Genomic DNA, 23463 nt, shown 5'->3' with positions numbered 1-23463 from the left:
GAGAAACAAACATTTGAAAGGCCCTGTCTAGAGTTAGTATTTAGTTTCTCTGTTTTAGGCTACTGTAGAAACACGTGTTTCAACATGTGTATGTATGAAAGGGCTCATTTTTAAATAACAAAAAGAAAAAGATTCTTATTTTAAGGTGATTATGCATGTATGCATATGTTATGAATATTATATTTAATATCTACCGTATTCTGAAAATAGGTCACCAATCTGCAATTTTTTTAGGAGTTTGCATTAGAATTTTTATAATCAGGGCTTTACCTTAAACGGGTTTAAAATAGCTTCTTACTTGTTAATGTAAGCAAAGCCAAACATGCCTAGTTGCCTGAGGTAAATGTGGAAATTGACGCAATTATTTGTGGTGTCCACTAGGTGGCAGTAGTAGACTAAGCAGTACAACTTGGGTCCGCTCCCACCCCATCTGTATCCTCCACAGCCGCATTAAACCACAGGGAAGCACTGCAGATGTCTCACTCTAGAAATCTGCTGTGATAGCCTGCTGCACTTTGATTGTATCCTATAAAGGCCTCTAAATATTTTAGTTGCAGACTTTTATTATGGGCTGATGTGTAATAAAAATCTGTCATACACAGAACATTTTGACAACTCCCTCTCTCTCCTTCTCTCTCCCTCTCTGCGCGTCTCCCTCCCAGGAGGTAGATTTGATCAGAGAGCAGGTGCAGCAGCTCATCTCTCTGCCTATGTGGATGTGCCTCCTACCAGTAAGATGTCTACCTATTTCCCTAATTAAGTTTTCCTGGTGGTTAGTGGTGCACACCAAGTAATAACATTGTTAGATAATTACATATATATAATTTGCCCGCTTGCTATGCTGATCTTGAAGTAAAATTGACTGTTTACTGAGTTGTTTCTGTCGTGTTTGCAGTCCAGACTCCAGCAGGAGCTGAAGAAAGTTCCAAAGCTGCAGAAATTCTGGAATCTAATCAAGAAGAAATTTGATAAGATGGATGCTGACGCAGCTGAGCAGTAATACTATTTTCCTTGCTTGCGTGTTCAGATCTATACACACACTAGGAAAATGATGTTTTGTATCCTGTGAGTTTCGAAGCTCTGCCTGATTTTGCTTTCTTCGTGTGTTCCGCAGGGCAAAAAAAGAGAGGGCTTTCCTCTCAGCTCTCATTAAAAAGTTTCTTGGAGTCCTCACATCCATTCCACCATCAGGTAAACAGGAAAAAACACACTTATTTCCTTTGGGATTTCATAGTGTTTGTTTCCCATGTAATTCCTCCAGCAAGAAGAGTGACCATTACCTCTTGGTGCTATTTTTATAAAAAAAAAAAAACTACAATGGTGCATCCCTGGTGCAGATTCCTATCTCCAGTTATTGTGTAAAATTAATGATTTGGATGACTCTCCCTGTGACTTTGGTCCCAGAAGAGGTCTTTATTTGTGCTCTCTCTTTCTTTCCAAGCATAATATACCTACGCTTTTGTAGAGCCTGCACAATATCCCAGTAGAGAGCACATTACTTAAGTCCAGTGCCATATTGTCGATATAAAAATACAATATTACGCCTTTTCATCACTATTTCAGCTGCACTACTCCCCCCTTTTTTTCTGAGCACTGACTGCTATGTTGTAATGCAGGCCGACATAGAGGCCCCCCCACCTGGATGCTAAAAACAGAACGCGTGTTTGTGTGTTTAGGTAAAAATTCAAACCTGACAGAGTAGATTACAGTCCAAAGCCCAGCAGGATCCACATCACTCTAATTCTTACTGCGTGCCTCAACTTTAAGTACACACACACACACACACACACACACACACCGACATGCTTAATGAGGGCTGAGGTCCCAGCATGCTGCTGTGCTGGCAATGCAGTATCTCATAGTGAAGCTCACACACTCAGCATGGCACCGCCAAGTTGTCCACATGCGTTTGCTGTCCTCATGTCCTCTGTGATTACTACACAACCTCCTTTCCACTGCTGCATCTTATCGTTCCCCATCTTCTTTTTTTGCCCCTGTATGTTCATATCATCATGTCTGCTTGTCTTTCAGATTGCATTTGTCATAGAGAGCAAACATCCCTTGATCTGAAGTGAAGTGCTAACCTCCCTCTTTTTCCGTAGGGCCTGTATCCATGGACAAAGTACATTACTGCGAGAGATTCATTGAACTCATGATTGATTTGGAGGTAAGACACATCCATCCACATTCAGTAAATGTTCACTTTTAGAACCATTTGCGATTTTCTCCCTATGACGCTATTTAAGATGATGCACTCAATCTCAATGCAGACTAGTTGCACACTCATTTCCACTCCGTATGTACGCTAGAGGAGTGTAGGGCTACACTATATTTGCTTAATCATGGTATCCTGATGGAGGAAGCGGTGTAGACATCCGTATCTGCAGAGCTCATTTGCCTTTTGTCCTTCACATTTATAGCTAACTCAGGTCAACGGACAGTGGATAAACGTTGAGCCTCAGCTCCACCCAATGCGTCTCTGTCATTGCTGTCTGCAAAGCTGCGCAGAATTGCAACAGTAGTCTTTGGTTGGGGTATGAGAGGTCATTTTGGCGTCTGGTATAAGGTGTAGAGTAATGTGCAGTGTTTGCTGGAAATAAGGATTTTGACTTGAGACCCAATTCTTGGGTATAATCCCAGTGTTTGAAAGATCAACTTGTAAAGGATTATTATCCTTTTTTTTTAAAACAACATCCTGTTTTGTTTGTTCTTTTATCTGGTGCTGGCTGACACTGGTGGATGTGCAGCTTTAGTCTAATGTGGAAACAATCCTCTTGCATTTAGATGGTGTCACTACTACAGTGGTCTTAAAGAGTTTTGGTTATGAGATATGACGGAGGAGTAGTTTTAGGTACTGGAATTGTCATGAGGTGTATTCTACTTTGGGATTCATGCTGTTACAAAGTAAGACATGGCATTTTCAGGGTGATGAAATGGCGCATAAAGACGAGAAACCTTAATGAACTATCAAACGATTTCTTTGAGTAAAAAAAGCAGTTGACAGCGTTTCAGCAGGTTGTCTACGTGAAGACACAATGTCACATAAGATTGTTGCTCTTGCTGCCTGTGCAGCTCTCCTGTTACTAGCGAGTGAGCTCGATAGATTTCATCTGGCTGCCTGCTGACAGGCCGGCCTTGCCATTCCTGGCAGTGGCTAGTGGCCGGCCAGCTGACGGTCTCCAGAGACATCTTCTGTCCTTCAGCGCTATCCTTTTACAAAGCCTCAGTTACTTGAAATCCATACTTCCCCTCTCTGATGACGACCTGGAAATTAATGCAGGGAAAAGAGATCCCCGTTTACATGCCTGTTTCATACCGGCTGTCAGGACTGTACTGAGATCAAAGATGGCTGTTGCATATAAAGGGGTCTGTTCTCACAGTGTTTAGGTATCACTTGCTGCACCTGCTGCCTTTGAAGAGCAGTTTCCAATGAATAAAATAATAGATATTCTGTTTTGTTGGTGTTTTGCAATTCTGTATTCAGTTTCATATTCTATTTCAAAATGGATTTTTTTTTTCTTTCTGGGCAGTTCTTCTCTTTCAGCCTTTATATTGTGATGGATTGAACTCCTTTTTTGTTCTGTGTACACCAGTCAGACTGTCACTTCATCATCATGTTCAGTGTTCCTTTCTTAAATTCCTACCAAAGCAGCTCCGTTACCTCAGTTTGACAGCTTTTCTCTGTACTTGCTTTCATGTCATGTTCATGTGCTACAACAAGCACATAAATAATGGCTTTTGAAGTAGCTTGTTTTTTTCCCCCTCCCTGTTTTTTTTTTTACATCTCGCTGTCAGTTTGACTTATTGTTTGCTGATCATATGTTTCAAAATATCCTTGAGACCAGAAAAGATCATGGATCAATATGATGTATAGCTAATCATGGCCCAGATGCTGGGAAATGCGGTTGTTTTTTGAATTGATTCTTTTGACCCCGATGATGCATTTTACCTAATTCCTTTTTTCCTGTGATGGAGAGGCGTCGGACTTAATATGCATCTAACAAATTTGGCTCATCGTTTTTTGAGTTATTTTGGTCCTGTCTTATTTTTTTTGTCAAATACATTCCAGGTATTTTGAGATCTTAACATAGTGTCCTGTGTGTCTAGGCACTCCTGCCCACCAGACGTTGGTTCAATACCGTGTTGGATGACTCTCACTTGGTAGTCAGCTGCCACCTGTCCAGTCTTGTCCAAAGAGAGAAGGAGGGACACCTCTTCTGTCAGGTAGAACACACTAGCAGTGATTGTATGAATGCACTCTGAGAAACGCACTTACTAACTGTATTAATGTCTCGTCTTTGTAGTTGCTGGACATGCTGAAGTTCTACACAGGTTTTGAGATCAGTGATCAGACAGGAAATGCCCTGACGGAGAAAGAGATGACCACTCTGCACTATGATAGAATCACCTCCCTGCAGGTAAATGTTAAACATGAAGAGGCACAGACAGACATTCGGTGGCATATCTCAACTACATTCTTTGTCCTGACTGGTGCTGCTGTTGTTGTTGTTCACAGTATCTGTGTCTGAGTGTTCTCTTCTGTGTTTTCTGTCTTGCAGAGGGCAGCTTTTGCTCATTTTCCAGAGTTGCATGACTTTGCTCTGTCCAGCATAGCAGCAGTCGACACTCGAGAATCCTTGACCAAACACTTTGGGCATCTCAGGTAAATCACAACTAAGAATCATGAAACAAACGAGTACAGCTTGCAGTGCTGTGCTTGCTGTGCGCAGATGGAGGGAAGCGGTAGGAGCAGTTCATCAGCAGATATACTGATCTGACCTTTTATTATTGAGGTAGTACAGGACACATGCAGACTGCCTGTCTTGGTCTTACGTTTTAGTGTAGCATCAGCACCACCGTTGCTGCCTGACTTCCCTGCTAAATGGCAGCTAGTGAGCCCTTGAACAGGCAGCTGGTACCAGCCAGAGAGAGCGGCACGGCTCATTAATTTAATCGATTTGCAGTGGCTTGAGAATAAACTCTTTGAACAGCTGTGTTTGTCAGATCATATTAGCTTGCCAAAAAGCCAAAAAGCATCCTCGCTTTGACGAACTAGCCCCTGTGTGTTTTTTTTTAACTTGTACACATGCGTGAAGGGAAGTGAAAAGAAATTGATTTATTGGTAATTTGTAATTACATCAGGGTTCGTGGCATTTGATATCTTAATAAAAATGTTAAATTATTGACTCAAGCTTTTAGAAGGTCTTTAAAATGTCATGTTTTGGCTCTACAACGCGCTCACAATGAGTGACTGATTACTTATTTGTTTGCACAGTATGTGAGGTCTTTATTTGTCATGATTGCTCTGAGGTGCAGTGTTGGAACAACATGTATTTCCTTGCAGTCGATGTTTGCATATCCATCACCTCTTTAACTTCCACAGTGGATTATAAATGCTTAAAATCCCACAGTAAGTTTCTTTGAGTCAAGCAGAGGGTTATGAGCCGAGCTGAGCTGAATCAGGTAAAGACTTAACTGAACCATTTCATGTATTTCCAGAAGCTCTGCTCTTTTTTTTTCGTCCCAGAATTAAGGTTTTGAATATAGCAGGAACTGCATTGTTCCCCTGCTCCACAACTGTCACCAAAGCAGCTCTTGGTAACTCCAAATATGCCGATCAGATTTAACGAGGCACTTTTCATCCAAACAACTCACACTAATGCCAGTTTATTCCAGCTGCACTACCCACGGGCTAAGCTCCCAGTCACCCGCCGCTCTGAATTTATCCGCTAAGTCCCCCCAAACACACAAACGCAGCATTATTGCATAGACTGCCTACACATGTACGCACACTTCTCTCACACACACACACTCAGCTACACAAAATGTAAGAGTGTCATTTCAGGCCAAAAAAAATGAATTGACTACAAGATCAAAGAGTTTGCATCACTTTGAAATGCTCGTAAAAGGTAAAGAGAGTCATTACTACTGGAAATGTCAAAATAATTGGTGTAATTTCTTGTGTGGATTAGTTCTTTGGCGAAGGCCTGCCAAAAGGGTCTTCCTGGTTGAATCATTAAAAGCCAATTATCATAGCTTCTTTTCCCTTTTTGTGCCTTGTGATGTCTCATCTTGTGGTTGTGTGTACACGCGTCTAGCCAGCTAAAAGACAGTGTCCTTAAATTACTATGTAATGACTTCAGTCATTTGCTCTTTGCTGAAGGGATGAAACACACATCGGCACACCCAAATCCTGAACATGCGTCCAAACATCCGTCCTTACTGTAGACCAGTTTCTGTTATGTCCCCATCCTTACCTTACCCTGCTCAGCTGTCACTCTTGACCTGGTCCAGTCATCTCCATTACTCAGAATGAGTTGTTGTGCTGTGTTATTTTGTTGCTAAGGGAAGGAATGTCCACTTGACCTATGCCAGGTCATTCGCTCAGCCAGCAGACTGCAACATTGGCAGAATTGCCACCCCGCTGCCCAAGTGCGGCATCGCAAGTAGTAATGCATGCGCACGCACCGATACAGTCACTCACTGCCACGCGTGGCTGTCAAGAGCTGTCACGATGGTGTCTTGTCCTTCGTTGTGTACCAGACCCTGCCTTTGTCACAGTGTGTCAGCCTGATTAAAACAGGTCTGTATGCAGAGAGCCATGCCTCAGCTTTCCGAGATGGAGATGGGCTTTGATTTTCATAATCCTGTCGCATGAGTGCACCGCGGCCCTTAGCACACACATGCTGACAGAGCAGGAGTGCAGTGTCAGAGCAAACAGAAGTATTGGTTTGTTGCCGCAGTGCTAACAAGTGCAGAAGAATTTGACAAGGCTGTGTATCTTCACACACACATAATCTAGTGGTGTTACCATTATCATTTAAAAGATATTTCTCAGGAGAGGTGGACTTGACATCAGAATTGACATCAGATTATGAAAATCTTAATCTTCACCATTTCAGTCATTACCAAATCATTGTGTTTGTAAAGCAATTCATCGTTATCTGCTTATTGTCAACCCTGCACTGGATAAGAGTGTCATTTGCAAATGCTAATTTTCTAGCTGACTAACCACTTGTTTGTCTCCTCTCTCTCTTTCTCTGCAGTCCCAATACACTTCACCAGGTGGCGTCATATCTGTGTCTGCTGCCAGAGCTGCCTGAAGGGCAAGACACCACCTACGAGAAGGAGGTTCTCCTTGAGCTGCTGGTACGTGCAGTCTTGGCTTTTATGAAATTGTCCATGTGGACATTTGAGTTATTAAGGGCCGTAGCATTTAGAACTGTCAAGTAATACTCTATTAACTTTCCTTGATACGATGTAAGACTGAGGGTACACAGTGGGATGTAACAGATGATAAAGAATAATCTGTTGCATCTGATAGAGTACAGTCTTCTTGGATGGAAATGCAGACATGTGTGAGTGACATATGGCCATGAACTTGTACCAGACTTTTCAGTTCAGATTTATAAACTAAGACCATATTTATTTTTTGGCTAAATATGATGCTGTTGTTTTTCTGTACATCACATATTAAAATATTAACCCCAGACAATATTTATTACCCCAGACATTTAAATTGATTAGATGGAAATTGTTTACTTGTGCGAGGGAATGAAGCAATACTTCAGGCACTGTGTGCTTGTCAACATGCGGCATAAAAGATGCATAATTGGTATTGGTTACACCTCTACAAACAATGTTGGTGAACAGTTATTTTCCAGAACAATAACTGGCCAGTCAGCGCTACGGCATAATGGGTTTTGTGTTTCTCATTTTTAAAGTAATTAATTTAAGCCCTTGACCTTGGAATACATATAGTATCCCCTCTTCACTGCCCGTCCCTCTTGAATTTGCCTTCTAATCCAATTACTGCTTTATGTGGGCATTTGTGTGGCGTAGGGTGAATTGAAGACGGTGCTGATGAGATTGAGAATTTTTTTTATTTTTTTAGTATCTCTTGAAAGGCTAGAGCTGGTTTGATTGTTCTCTCCGGTTGCTGCTTCCCTTGTTCTCCCAATTTTCATTTTTAAAACCCCTCCAGGAAACTACTGGACCCTTGTCCTGCCAGTCTCCCCAATACACACTCACACATGTGCTGTAGACCTCTTCATCAAAGTGGATGTTTCAAGGCAGTCCGGCGGTTATTCATAATTACCCACTCAGACCCTCCCCAGGTCCTCTCTGAGAAGCGATGGAGAAGAGCTGTTTCATAATTATCTGATTAGATTGTTGCAGGAGACAATGTCAGGGGACTCATCTGTGTGTGCCTTAGGTTGCCCCCAACAACCAACATCTCTGACTGTGTGGGTTTAATAGGAAGGGACCACAGGACTAGAACTGTGCCACACAGTAGCAAAACAATCATTCTTGCTGCAGAGAACATACTCATGAATATGCTCAGGGAAGAAGAACCACTGTTTTTAAAGATAGTTACACCAGTGCCAGTGTGAGACTAGTTTAGGCTTCTTTACTTCCTCTTCTGAACCAGATGAGCTGGTTTGTATTCTAAAGCAGATATCACTCCCTTTGACACACTAAATAATTAGATTTTTTTCCAGAAGAGTAAAAAAATTGTGTGCACAACCTCGAAAACCTCAGTAGGACAGATGTTGGGTTCAAAGGTTAATGAATGGTTAATAAAATAGAGAGGCAGCCTCAAACCAGACTAGAAGCTCCCTCTTTACCAACAAGGTTTGTATGTTGTCAATCAGTCTGACTTCAGCTTCTTAAATGGGATAATTTACTGCTTTGTTTTATATATTAGTAAATGGAATATCTCTGGGTTCGGGAATTTTGGTTGAACAAATGATTTTTGGTTTTGAAAGTAATCATTAGATACATCCCTACTGTATACATAAGAAAATAACCAGTGATATCATAACTACTACGGTAATTAATTTATACTTTGTCTTGAACATCGTTGTCTAAAGTTAAAAGATCCAATCATAATACCTGCAGATGTCCCGTTGCTTTTACATTTCTGTTCGCTTTAGTTCACTTTAATTGTTAATATTGTCACATATAATCATACAAGAACAATCATAGCTAAATCTATTATCTCATGACATGACATCCCTCGCCATAAAAACATGTAAACAAAAATAATATTTTGGTTTGACAGTCCAAAGTCCAATGTGTAAATGTTCAGCCCACGCCACTTAACAAATTGAGGTCTAGCAGCATCTCTACAGTGAGAATGACGAGCATTAAAAGGCTTCTTTTAAACCAGATGGTTACCATGTGATTGATGTAACAGATTTTGTGATTTTTATGGGCATGTTTTTTTTTCTTTATTCCCTAATCTATCTTCTACTTAGGAAGAAGATAACAATCCTAGACAATAAGTCAAAGGTGCAGAGAAGCATTTGTTCATTAACCCAACTTGTCTCCGTCCGTGTGTTTTGTCCTCTCTGTTTGCCACACACAGGTTTCCCGTCATGAGCGCAGAATCTCTCAGATCGAGCAACTTAACCAGATGCCCCTTTATCCAACAGAGAAGATAATCTGGGATGAGAATATCGTCCCCACGGAGTACTACTCGGGGGAAGGTGCGTGTTGCATGTGTGGATTGTGATGGCGTCTGTGGGAGTGAACGTACACTAGAGCACTGTGTCTAGTCAGTGTCTCATACTCATAAGCCACACCCACACCTTGTGTTATCCCTTATCCTAAGGGCACTCACCTGGCACTGAATTGGCACCTCTCTCTTGGGGAATCCTCTTTAGTTGGCAAGGACACCTTCAACAACTTGCAAACCACTGACCGTTCAAGCAACATCCCTTAAGCTTATTACTCTTTGGCTGTAATTGTAGTGTGTAGTAGCTACCTAGATACCATAATAATACCATATGACCTTTTATTGATGTCCATTATTTACACATTTAGATTATTATTTACTCTGTCTCTCACTGTCCATTAATTTGTTTGTCTTCTTAGGCTGTCTAGCATTACCCAAGCTGAATCTCCAGTTCCTGACCCTACACGACTACCTGTTGAGGAACTTTAACCTCTTCCGCCTGGAGTCCACCTATGAGATCAGACAGGACATTGAAGATGTGGTGTGGCGTATGAAGCCATGGTAAGATGTCCTAAATTCTGTACAGCAACAGGAAACCTGATCCAGAGACTCTTATAGTTTTCTTTGTCCGAGATCTCTCAGATTTAAAGTGTTTGAAGATGTATTCATTTATGTTAAACTTTGAAACGCCAAAGTTCTGAAGAAATTACTGTTAGTAAACAAGAGGCAAAAGGACTTCCTGAGCTAAAGGCTTCAAGCCCCCAAGATGAATGTCACATACTCAGATTTTCAATATGTGCAGTAAGAGTGCTGGAGGCGGATATGCAAGAGGAAGTCGCGAACGTCTCATAAAAGTTGGAATAAGATTAGAAATCATTAGCATCATTTACAGCTTATGGGAGTTTGAAATAGGATTCTCATGCACACACTAATATCTGCTTTCTTTTTCTGCCTAAGTAGAACAAATCTCTACCATTAACTCAGCTACAGCACACTCTTATCCCCTGTCTACCTCTCACACGGTGGCATGAAACACTGACATTTTATTAAAATACTGCGACATTTTCTACACCACATTTGAAAACCCATTGCTTAACATAATAAGTGCTCCCATTATGTCAAGTGATGTAGAAAACGTGCTTGTTGTCCCCCTGCAAAAAGTAAATAAGTAAGCAGTGGTGCCATGTGCTGCCCTAAATCCAACTCATTTCAATCTTGACAACAGCCCACAGCGCTTGTCTAACTTCTTGTTGTGTCTGTCCCTCTGCGCAGGCAATCAGAGTACGGCGGAGTGGTGTTTGGGGGCTGGGCCAGGATGGCTCAGACGATCACCTCCTTTTCCATAGTCGAGGTTGCCAAGCCGAACATCGGAGAGAGCTGGCCTGCCCGTGTGCGAGCCGATGTCACTGTTAACCTCAATGTACAAGATCATATCAAGCATGAGTGGGAAGGTATTGGTCAATATTCTGTATATATCTTCATCACTTTTTATATTTGTCCACCATTTTATATTGTTTATATATCACTACCCTCCGTTAATTTTCCAATGCTATGCCTTTTTATTTTGCTCTTTTGTCTCCTATTGTGTCTTTTAACAGTCCTCATAGTAAGCACTTTATAACCTCCATAAAGTCTACCCTCACCACTCTATTCCATCCCACTGGGCCTTGACCCTACCTACCTCATGTCCCTGTGAAGACAAGCTGTTTCTGTGTAGCCGCTTTGTTTTATTTTCTGATCATTTCTCTTCTCCGTCTCTCTCTCTGTGGCTGATCACGGCACTGTAGATATTGTTAACAGCAGCCTGTCAGCCTTGAAAGACATTGATTCACTGGGAACATAGAAAGCACAATGAAGCAGACGGCTAGAGCTCTCCAGAGAAAGATATGGGATGTGTTCACATGGCAATGTATGCCAGTGGTGTAATGTGCTAATTAATCTAGAAAATAAATTGGTTCTTTCAGTAGGCAAGTGCTGTAAGTAATGGAGATCACTGGATTTTAAGAAAAGGAAGCCCAATTTATCCCAAATTGATGTATTCATTTTCTTTTATGGTTTTACTTTATTTCTTGTGGAGGTATGAAGTATTACTTCCTGCCATCCACCAGCCATTTCCCAATAGTATAGTTAGAGCTTCATGTTTTAAAGATCAGGGGAATGCTGACAGGGCGGTTTCTTTTGCATTTCCAAACTCCACAGTACTACTCTTCCTCTCTCCACCATCCACTCTTTTTCTCCCTGTGTACTTTTCCCTCTCTAAGTGTGTTTCTCCGTCTCTAAAACCCTTTCTTTCTCTCTCTCCTCTCTCCCTCATCTTTCCCCAAAGGGCTGCGGAAGCACGACGTTTGCTTTCTGATCACGGTGCGGCCCAACCTGCCCTACGGCACGCGCTTCGACCGACGACAGCCCTTTGTGGAGCAGACCGGCCTGGTGTACGTGAGAGGCTGCGAGGTGCAGGGTATGCTGGATGACAAGGGACGCGTCATTGAAGAAGGTATGCTCATATGTGCCCATGCCTGCCCACACAGACACACAACCAGTGACACATGACATCCCTCCACCCCATCAGACCTCCTAAACACAATCACCCCCTCTGACAGATCCTCAAGAGAGGGTCAGACTGGTGTTGTCATGGTGACAGTCACAGTGAGACCTGACCTGGTCACATTAACATTCCATTAACCTGAGGTCGACGTCAACACCTGAGAGCTCTGCGCCCTGGCCCTGCCCCCAGCTTTATTTATTGGATTTAAGCGAAGAGCTGCATTGGCTAAATCTGGATAGATGTGCTTCTAAGACCGTTGAATGTGCTTGTCCTGCAGAGTACAGTAATGTGGCATAGGAAACACTCACCTCTATCTCTGAAACAAGGTGTGTGTTCTAGGATTAGATTTAAGCACAGCATGAAAATGTATCTGTAAGCTACCATATTTCCACGCAGGAGGAATCCCCTCAGACCAAATTGAGATCTCTGCTCTTTCCTGGAGAGTAAAATATGTTTATACAGTAGCTCTGTTTTAGCGTGTCATGTTTTCCCCCAAAGCAGTCGGGTTTGTTGACCCAAGTTATCCTGCAGCCCTACTATTCTAAGTGTTTGCCCTGTGGGAACATGTGTCCATGCACTGAGGCACCCTTTCCCCTATCCCCGCTCATCTTTTTGGATTAAATATGCAAAGGGCAGGGCTTTCTAAATAGACATCGCTGCCAGGGAACATGCCCTGCCAATGTCCGCTTGGTTAAACTTTCAGATCCCCAACAGGGATAAGTGGTGCTCTGGCTAACTGGGTGGTGGGGTGATATGAGGTCACATAAATCACTGGGCACTTGGTGGAGGTGTGGGGAGACGCAAGCTGAGAAGTGCATTGTTGGGAGACTTGCTGTCCTATTGAAAACTGTAGTGTTTAACTGTTTGTGAGAAATATGATATCACAATCGTAGAAATTCTACGCAAGTTAAACGAACAAATGCACTTCATCTCCATTTAAACGATGCATTGATTCAATCCACCTTTTTAATAACTGACAGTTTAATACGATGACACATACTTGGTTTAACTGCTCACGTACACACACCTTGGCCCAGCTGGCACATTGTTATCCCATAGTGTTGAGGGTATAGGTTCCAATCTTAAGCTACAGCCACACTTGTTTTGGTAAGGGGGATTTGATGATCACACACACACATACACATACACCAGAGGCCAAAAGGATTGAGTTTCACTCTCCTGCTCTATGCCCTGCAGCTCCATACAAGAATCTATTTAGACATCTGTGAAAGCTGCACTTGCTGCACCACTCCTGCACCCTATGGGAGTAAGCCTAAAGCCTGTGGCCTGTCAGTCAAGCATCTACACGTAATTCCTGTTGCCAAGGAGTTTCAGTAATATAGGGCAAGCAAAGCCAGGGGGAGCTGTTTTTTAAAGGGTTCTACTTCTTAATCTAAGGACAATGATGAAATAATTATTGAAATCAAGGTTTTTAGAATTAGCTGAGTCAGATTTAACTTTGATCTTTGTGTCTAAAGCTTAGTCCTAGGAGTTTCCTTTAGTTTTTTGTTTTATTGTCCTGTTTAATTTAGATCATTCGGAATAAATAAATATCTAATTGCACCCCACCTATAAGGCTATTACATCTTATTTTATTGTGTTATTGCCATTGAATGTTGAGAAATGTTCATACTTATTTATATTTCCTACTTCTAGGTCCTGACCCAAAGCCCAAACTTCGAGGAGATGCCAGAACGTTCCGCGTATGGCTGGACCCTAACCAGTATCAACAGGACATGACCAGCAGCATTCAGAGTGGCACAGAAGACCCATACGAGACTTTCAACGTCATCATGAGACGCAAACCCAAGGAAAACAATTTCAAGGTTTGGACTCCATACTGAAGTACACAGATCAGCTCTCACTGTGCATTGTACTTGAGTGCTTTATCATGAGACCTTGAGCTCTGGTCCCACCAACGCCACCCCCAGAGTGATGTATCGCACATATTATACTCTCTCGGGTATTGTAGCTGTAAGGTTGGGGCCAGGGCAGCTCTGAGATTACCACCCACTCAAGGACCTCCCAGTGATCTCAGTGAGAGACACTTCTCACTGGATATTCATGTGATATCATGCGATACCCCAACCCCTCTCTCACCTTTTAAGATTCCCTTTGTGGCAGCAGGCCAGCATTGCACTGCTTTCAGTAGCATGTTCTTTTATCAGTATAACACACAGGCGCACTTACCAGAACCAGCAATAAAGCTGAATCAGTGTTGATATATTGCACAGATAACTTAAAATGACCTTTCAGAAGAGCCATCTGTGTGTATGAAACTTTTTTTTACATTTTTATGTAAATCATGCACAAAACTTTTTATTACACGCTTTTATTTGAGAGTTTGTAATTACAGCGTTATCAAATCTGCTATTCCTAAATGTGCACACACATTTCTGACTTTCACAGCCTGAGCAGTGACAGATGATTCTGAAGTGTTTCATTTTTTTAATGAAAAGCATGGGAACTAATTGGGTATTAAAAAAACATCCTTCTCCAACTTTGATGTGTGACACAGATAAAAGCAAACACCCACCCAATGTTTGATGCTCAGAGTGTTAGACAGGTTGCAGCTCATTAAAATGAAATTGACAGACATCTAAATTACCTGCTATCCCATCAGCCCACCACAAAGCTATTCTTATCCATCTAAACACCTCTTGTGGGATGGTTGTTCACTGCAATCTATTGGTTTGATATCTGTCATGTATTTGTTTGCCTCTTTGTTTTAGGCAGTGCTAGAGACCATCAGAAACCTGATGAACACAGAGTGTGTCGTCCCAGACTGGCTTCACGACATTATCCTAGGCTATGGCGACCCAGGCAGTGCCCACTACTCCAAAATGCCTAACCAGATCTCCACATTGGACTTCAATGACACCTTCCTGTCGCTGGATCACTTGCGTTCATGTTTCCCTGGTTACACCATAAAAGTCACAGAGGAGAACCCCGAACTGCAAGTCTTCCCTTTCAGGTGAAAGTCAAAGATCCAGTAATCAAATGTTAAAGAAACAGGCTGAGGTAGTTTTAAGTAAATGAAAGTAATTCTGTAGATGGATACAGATACAACACAATCCGTGCAACAAAAGTTTGATGCCACACTTTATTATATTATGGCCATAATAATCCCCCTTTTTATTCTTTTGCTTGAACAGAATCAAGTTCCCCATCTCAAACAAAACAGATAAAGGGAAGAAGAGAAAGGCTGATGAAGAGGAGGAAGACAAAGAGGAAGACATGACCTTGATCGTCGAGCCCTACGTCACCCCCAACCGTGGACCGTATCCCTACAACCAGCCCAAACGGTGAGAGGTCGAGGCCAAGACTCCCTTTCTCAATTTAACGAGATTAGGGATCAAAAAGTTGTTCAGTGTTTGGTTAAACCTCGACTTCCCTCTGAAGTCAGTGGACTGACTCTACGCACAGTACAAAAACACTCCTGAGGTCTTGGTCAAAGTTTGTATTATATTTCACTGTAATTTAAGTCCTTTATTTTTCAGTATAAAGCAGCAGAGAGGGTCCAGCCAAATGCTTATTGTAGGTACCCTAAATTGGGCCTGACTATTTTGATTTGTTTGTCGGTGCTCGTCTCCATGGTATCCTCTCTGACTTGTTCTATTTTAGTTATTGTTTATGCCTACAATTTCTTAGGCAATTAAAGGTGAACAGAGGCTTAAATATTGTTGTACTAATTAAAAAAAGTTCGAAATAATTGCCCTTCATGAAAATTTAATCTAGTGGTGTTTTAGCATTTCAAGCTTGCACTTTGATATTTAAATATAGCCAAGACAAGTCCACGGGGAACCTTGGCTTAGCAATCTTTAAAGATGGTGTCAAAAACCTTCACAACAAAACATGTGTTCATGCTGTCAAGGCTATTCAGTATCTCCAACTAATTACACGATTTATAAATATTAAAAATGTTCATTTCTTACAGGAATACAATTCAGTTTACGCCTACTCAAATTGAAGCCATTCGAGCTGGGATGCAGCCAGGACTCACCATGGTAAGGACTTTCTATTTTGTGTTGTTTTTTTTGCATGAATCTAAGAAACGCATACATCTAAAGAAAATCTACAAGATATTAATGATAAAGAAAATGGCAGCATTTCAGCCTAATGTTTCATTTTGTTTTTGATTCTAAAAAATAACAGAAAAGTGATCGTCATAGTTATATTGAACTATTATGAGGACAGGCTGTGTTTTTAAATCTACCCCTATAAAGTCATCAGGCATATCCTTGTGTGTGATGCTGTCTGGGCAAAGCCTCTAGTCCAGTGAGTGCTGATACTGCAGGTGCATGCTGTTCCAGCTCGCTGTTTATAAAGCCAAAGATTTGCAACCATTAATCTTAGTGATGTATACCAAGGGAATTCCCTTACCAGTAAATATGCTGCTCTTTGGTTGTCCCTATCTCCATCACTCATGCAGGAGGATGACAAATTTCCCTGAAATCCTCCCTGAAATTTTGGCATCTCCAATGGGCTATAGGCACACCCAGTGTATACGCACATCCACAACAATGTCATTCCAGCATGCCGTTGTTATCGCACTGTTTTGACGAAAGTGCTCTTCTGGCTTGGTGATTGGAAGCTGGCAGTGGGGTGTGAGTTATTTATTGTGCAGCTAGCTGGGGTAAATATGGCAAGTGGGCTATCAGCAGAGTCGTAAAACAACTCTGCATGCATGCCTTTCTCGGCTCCTCTCCTCACCCCCTCGAACCTTCCTTCTTGGCATATGTCACAGTCATTAGCAGCCATAACAAACCCCCCCACACACAAACACACACTCCTGGTCTGTCTGGCTTTCATGTACCAAGGAGCTTTGTACTGATTTATGCAGGAATATTTAATTTTGCTTACTATTTTAGACAGACATTACTCACCTGAGATACCCATACTAAAACCAACATGTTTCATGAATATTTATTTAGTAAATTAGATATGCTATTCCCCCCAGTTCAGTAAATAAAGGCTTATTATCATTGTAACCTGTATGCAGAGATGAAGTGCTACTAGCTTTCAGATGACAAGCACAAAAGGGAGTCTTGAAAGATAGCTATGCCTCCTATAGCTTTCCTGCATTTTTAGTAGCTCCCTGTGTCTTTGCCTTTCTGTACAGGCAACACCACAGCCTTGTTGCATTGGATATACATGGCACACCAGCCTAGTCAGTTCTGACAAGCCCATGGCCTAGCTGTCACAACCACTAGGGTGTCTCCAAGGCAAGCGCCTTGCACTGTGACCTAACTTCGGAGTGTGCTTATCTTCTCTTCTGCTTCTTTCTGTTAATATTTTTCATTTCTTTCTTTACACTCCCTTCCTTCCTGCTGTGTATCTAGGTTGTTGGACCACCAGGTACAGGAAAGACAGATGTTGCTGTTCAGATCATCTCAAACCTCTATCACAACTTTCCTGAGCAGAGGACCCTCATAGTGACACACTCGAATCAGGTAAACACACCGCACACACAGCACATGTGCACACAAACAAACTCAGCTCAGCACACATCACTGATCTCTGGAAAGTTTCCCCAACACACTGCTCAAAAAACAGTGAAGCTGTCGGCAGAATTTAGAGCTTGTACTCAGAACTGCCCATTAATCCAAACCATAGAGGAAAAATTCAAATCTAAGCTCCCTTGTGCCCCGGCTTTCCCCCCTCAGTATTTAATCATAAAGTAATCTGCTGTTGTTTTACGCCAGTGGAGGCTTGCCAAAAGGAACCTTGGCCACAAGAAGCACAGTTGGATATAATGATGAAAAAAACCCTAATAGTCGAATAATAGTTCCCTCTTGCATTTATATCCGTTACACAGTAATGGACATTTGCTTCATGGCACACTAAATATGTTAAATATTACACATCAACAGCACTGTGTCAAAATTGGAACAATTTCCTAGACATTCAAAGAGAAACAGGAAGTCAGACAGGTTTATATGCACAAGAACTGTTGATAGATATCAAAGAAAGGATTTTCCACATCTCATGTTTACTTGTCACCACTTCTACACCAGGCTCTGAACCAGCTGTTCGAAAAGATCATGGCTCTAGACATCGACGAGCGCCACCTCCTGCGTCTAGGCCACGGAGAAGAGGAGCTGGAGACCGAGAAGGACTTCAGCAGGTGAGGACAGCAGGGGACGGGTGGAGGGAGAACACACACACACACACACACACACTTACACACACACAGATAGATGCACCTGAACAAACAGGAATGCACACGATGAAAACTGAGACAACTTGAATTCCCGCATGCATCTGTGGAAGTGCATTCAACGAATGGTTACAGACTTATAGTGCATGCATGCTGCAGTTTGATCAAAGCGGACAACACACATACGAATGTACACAAAAGCATCCCAGCTGTCCACATACATAGTTAGTACGAGCCAACACAGTGACAGGGCTACTCGATACTCCCATGTGCCGGGCCATGGATCTGGTTTATCTTCATTAGGCATCGTTGGCCTCTCAGGCCTTCCCTCCCGTGTACGGGATCCCTCCCTACAGCTTTCCACTCAGAGGCAGTTCCTGTCTGATTTAACCTCACATCACTGTGCTGCACCACAAGAACTGACCTTGTCTCCATTTGTTGAAGCCACTTTGGGAATAATTTCCAAGAAGATGATGTTGCCAACAAGTTATGTTGAAAGAGATTTGCAGCTGGCATGGAGAATGTGTTAGATAAACCTTTTCAGGGCTGACTAGAATTCATACATGTTTTAAACAACACAGGAATGAAATTTGTCATGAGTCGGTGCTGATGTTTTGATGAAAACTTTATGAAGTACCTTCTAGTACCACTCTCCTGAAGTCTTTAGTTATAGTTACGGCTATCAAACACCTAATATACAATATTTCACAACAATTTAAATGTTAAACAAAATGTTTGATATAAGTTGAACAGGGAATAGCCATAATGTCATTTTCCAAACTCAACTAATTAATATATTGCAACAATATGAATTAAATATTAGATAATTAAATGAACAAATATCAATAAATCAATACGTATGTGGCATTTTAGGTTTTTAAGACCATTGGAATTATTTATTTAGTTGAGGTCAGGAAGAAGTCTTTGTAAACCTGTGATGGGTGATATTACCTGAGCATGACTTAATAAAAACCAACATAAAATTTTAACACTACTGTTTTCTTTGTCTACACCCTAATGGAGTGACAAGGCACTGAACAAATGGCCTCAGAACCACTCGAGTCCTGTTAAGGAAGCCCCAGTAGTTCCGGTTCTCTCACCCACATCTTTGTGTAAACTCCACTGTGTGTCTGTGTGAAATGCCTTGAAGGATGGTGACTCAGTCCTTACTACTGAGACATAGTGAGACAGAAAAAAGAGAAGAGCACAATTTCAACACTGATGACAGACTTGAGAAGGAGATCTCAAGATACCCAAAACATTTACAGTTGTACATGACTGCTGCTATATTTAACGATGATAGATGAATCAGCCAGAATCCTTTTTTTTTTTTTTGCTAACAAAGCTTTTCAGCCAGTGTCTGAATATAAATAGCTCAGCTTTATTGAATATTAAATTTTCATGCTGTTACTATTTAAAGTTCCCTTACAGCCTACATTGTTAATTACCACCTTATCGTCTGTGGCACTGAGCAAATTGCACACTATAGCTCTTAGCAACACTTCCAGAAGAGGAAGGGAGGGGGTGATGTATGTCGCTCATTTGCTGTATTCTGTAGTGCCTGACTGCTGCACAGTGTATGACTGTAGTGTGGATTGCAGTGCATGGGAACTGGGGGTTTGCACATGGAAGCAGTCACATGCTACATTCTTAAATTATGCACCAACACAGACATAAAAGAGAGAGCTCTAGCTAGCAGCATTTAATGTGTTCCCGCCAGCCTCATAACAACATGCAGACTCCACACTCCTTCCACCCCACTGACACCAGCGAGAGGAGAGAGCCAGAGAGTTTTAATTAACACTGTATACGAGATGACAAAGTGGAAGGCAGTGTGCCTCTGAATGCCTAACAAAGGGAAAGCTACAGCAGCATCAATTAACAATGCCTCCCTGCATTTTATGATGAATTTTGTGCCATTTTTAATGGGAGTTTGAGTGTGCAAGTCGGTTGCAGTATAGGGCAGATCATGAGTTATTGACAGTCTTTACTTGATTGCGATCTTTGTTAAGAAAATGTCATGATGTCCCTTTTGCTCATTGTAGAAATGCTGCATCTTCATTCAGGGTCAAGCACAGTTACTGCTGTCGTGTGCAACTTCTATAATTTATTGGCCGTTAACAACAATCCTCTCGATAAATGCTCTTCACACCTGTGTATCTATTCTGGGTTTTCTGTCTCAGTAGCTGAGTGCTTTACAGGTCTGTCATCCTGGGAGGGGCAAGGTCACTCCCTATTTTTATTTAATTTTATTCAGCCCAAACAGCCACTGTTATTGTCTTTGAGTCATCTGCTGACTGGGGATCTTTGCTCAGGGACTAAAAATAGAGTTCACCTCTAATGTTACCCTGTGACCCCTCCCACTTCCTGTACGTGCTGCTTGTCTCTTCCCCACCTGATAAATGCTCCTAAGCAGTATTCTTTAGCTGCAGAATAGGATGCATGATAGAAATTAAACATACCTTGTCTACTGTCAAGGACAGCCGTTGCCCTCTTTAAACCTCTGTACTGCATCGGGTCATATTTCTAATATATTTTACATATTTCACTCTGTTAACTGTACTCTAATGACGACCTGGCTTTCCTTCACCTGCTTGCTCTCAGCCAAGGGCACAAACACAATGGCGGTAATTACAACCAAAATTCCACACAATCAACTCAGCAATCACATAACAGCCATGAGATCAAGATTACCTCTGTTCTGTTAATCCATTCATTGACATTTAACAACCTGGTGCCACAGCGGGTTCAAATCAGAGGCTGAATCCAAAACAAGAAGAAATGTTTTCTCACCTGTTTGTAATATGCAGCACTTGGCCTGAGATCTAGCCATAACCCAATTATTTGTTCACAGTGGAGTTGACAGGGATCAATCTATTTACTCCGTGCATCAGAAGTTTATTAATGACCTAATATTCTGTATCTGTGTTAACTTTTATATATATGTGATTATTTATTTGACTGTTTTTATTGTCGACTAATTACGCTGTGCTGTGTTGTCGGTCTCCAGATATGGTAGGGTAAACTACGTCTTAGCCAGAAGACTGGAGCTCCTCAGGGAGGTGGGGAGATTACAGGAGAGCTTGGATGTCCCAGGAGATGTTTCTTACACCTGTGAGACAGCTGGACACTTCTACCTTTATCAGGTAAGAGTGTAACTACTGTAAGTGTGTGTATGTTTCTTCAATATGCAGAGGAAAAGTTGTCACCCACAGGCTATGATTTTTTTTTTCACTCTGCATCAATTATGCATAATATTTCATCAAATTTAAAAGTGAGTGTAATATCCAAATAAAATTCTTAATTGCATATAGGTTTATCAAAACAAACCTTTCAAGTCCACCTCCCTCAGTCCTAACATTAAGCTTCTAAACACTCTCGAAATTTGTATTTGGATAAAAGTATTGATTTACAGAGGGAAACAGAGGGTTAAGGGTATCCAGGAGATATTTTTGCAGAATTAATTATAATGGATTTCTGTATTGTCTGTCCTGTTTGTCAGACGTATTCATGCCAATCAAATCCAGACAGTATTAAAGTTTCCATTCCCCAGACTCGCTGCTCTTTCTGCCTAGACGGCAGATACCTAGAAGCAGCCTCAGCCCTCGCTGTTTATTCCTGTCACCTAATTATCACTGTCCTCTCGGGCTGCAGGAGAAAACGCCACTGCAGACAGTTACATGCACTCCCATGCTTCATTAGAAGGATTCTAAAATAGACATTTGTAACATAAAGATGTGCAGAGTATAGATATCATCACTGTTATGGGAAGCTCAAGTTAATATCCAACCTTTCCTTTTCTGTCACTTAAGTATCACATCGCATCACAACAGTAATGCGAGACATAAAAACAGTGTAAAGATGCCAGTGACATATTTTGTAGTGGTCGTCATAGCTCAAACTTCATCTTATAGCAGATAGCTATGTGGTGAGTCAACGCCATAGCAAATACTTGTCTGCCCTGGCTGTTACCCGAGCCCAAGTGTTAAGAGTTCATGGCTAGTGATGTACATGCCGCCGTTTTTGCACCTTGCCAGAATCCTGTCAGTTGTCTCTCTCACACACACATCATATTACACACCTAATTAACATGGTGCTTTATGGAGATTGAATGCTCAACTCCACACTTCACTTTACCACAGAATTCTTGAGTTTTTTTTTTTTTACCTCTTAAAACGTACGAACAGTGTAGATCTGTGACATTTGAAGACGCAAATATCAAGAGGAGGTGAGTGACCATGAGCATATTGTTAGCGATCATTGATAACAATGCATATGTAGACATGCTTGGGGTTTGGATGGTGGACTTAATAGTCCATACAGACAGATACTTAACACATAATTACGCAGAGTCCTCGAGCAGACTCATTACTGTTTGTCTTAAAGTTGTTTTTCGCAGGGATACAGTATTTATAGATCTAGGCTACCCTGCTGTTTGGTTGAAGCTGGTTTATTAGGTGCTCAGCAGGGGCACCTTTATGCAAATGAGGCTATCTGTTCTCATTTGTTTATTTGTGTGTAATATGTTTTTTGCTGTGGTCAAATAGTTATAGAGAAAATATAACATGCATCATGTAGGCTGGGCAGAACACCCACCATGGGCTCATAGCATTTTTTGGTAGATCTCAATCGGGGATCAACAAATAGAACCCAAGTTCATACAAGGCACAATGATATATCCGATTCCCTAGCATTCACTAAACATAGACTGTGACTACTGGGGCTCAGCATTTGAACTTCCACAGGGTACTGACTGTCTGCTCTCTTTCCCACAGGTGATATCCCGCTGGGAAGAGTACATGAGTAAAGTCAGGCCTAAACAGGGCAAAAAAGTGGAGGTGCAAGATGTAGCTGCACACTTTCCCTTCCACAAGTATTTCTCAAACGCCCCACAGCCCGTGTTCAAGGGCCGGTCATACGAAGAGGACATGGACATCGCAGAAGGCTGCTACCGCCACATCAAGAAAATATTTACCCAGCTGGAGGTAAGAATGTCACACACACACACACACATTGTGTACTAGTTTCCTCACTGCTGAGCAATACCCAGTGGGATATAAATTACAAGAAGGTTATCTCAGTGCAGTGAGGCAACATAGTTTTATTTACAGAACACGTAATTACAGTGAAATTGAGTGTGCTTTACATTAAAATGCATAAACCAACGAATCACACTCACTAGCTTCGTCTTGTCTGAGGTAAACCTATGTAGTCCTTTTCTTATTTTAACACACAGACATGCCATTTGTATTTGATTAAACTCAAAGACCAGCTGTGTGTCCAGGTGTTGCACAGCCT

General features: G+C 41.7%; 1 protein-coding gene across 2 annotated transcripts in view; it reads left to right on the top strand.

Moving 5' to 3' along the window:
* Positions 1-23463, top strand: part of aqr (aquarius intron-binding spliceosomal factor) — a 46572-nt gene that overhangs the window by 4080 nt on the left and 19029 nt on the right. For both annotated transcript variants that reach the window (XM_019277171.2, XM_019277170.2), the window contains exons 8-27: positions 663-731; positions 896-996; positions 1115-1191; positions 2103-2167; positions 4108-4224; positions 4305-4418; positions 4560-4663; positions 7047-7149; positions 9371-9491; positions 9880-10021; positions 10733-10911; positions 11787-11954; positions 13662-13831; positions 14738-14979; positions 15161-15310; positions 15943-16012; positions 17348-17458; positions 18023-18132; positions 21176-21311; positions 22941-23150. In XM_019277171.2, coding sequence (XP_019132716.2) covers positions 663-731; positions 896-996; positions 1115-1191; positions 2103-2167; positions 4108-4224; positions 4305-4418; positions 4560-4663; positions 7047-7149; positions 9371-9491; positions 9880-10021; positions 10733-10911; positions 11787-11954; positions 13662-13831; positions 14738-14979; positions 15161-15310; positions 15943-16012; positions 17348-17458; positions 18023-18132; positions 21176-21311; positions 22941-23150 — 2559 coding nt within the window. The remainder of the gene's footprint in view (positions 1-662; positions 732-895; positions 997-1114; positions 1192-2102; positions 2168-4107; positions 4225-4304; positions 4419-4559; positions 4664-7046; positions 7150-9370; positions 9492-9879; positions 10022-10732; positions 10912-11786; positions 11955-13661; positions 13832-14737; positions 14980-15160; positions 15311-15942; positions 16013-17347; positions 17459-18022; positions 18133-21175; positions 21312-22940; positions 23151-23463) is intronic.

Source organism: Larimichthys crocea, chromosome XXIV (assembly GCF_000972845.2).
Source record: "Larimichthys crocea isolate SSNF chromosome XXIV, L_crocea_2.0, whole genome shotgun sequence".
Lineage (NCBI taxonomy): Eukaryota > Metazoa > Chordata > Actinopteri > Sciaenidae > Larimichthys > Larimichthys crocea.
The sequence above is the reverse complement of the archived record's forward strand: the minus strand, read 5'-3'. Positions and strand labels throughout refer to the sequence as shown.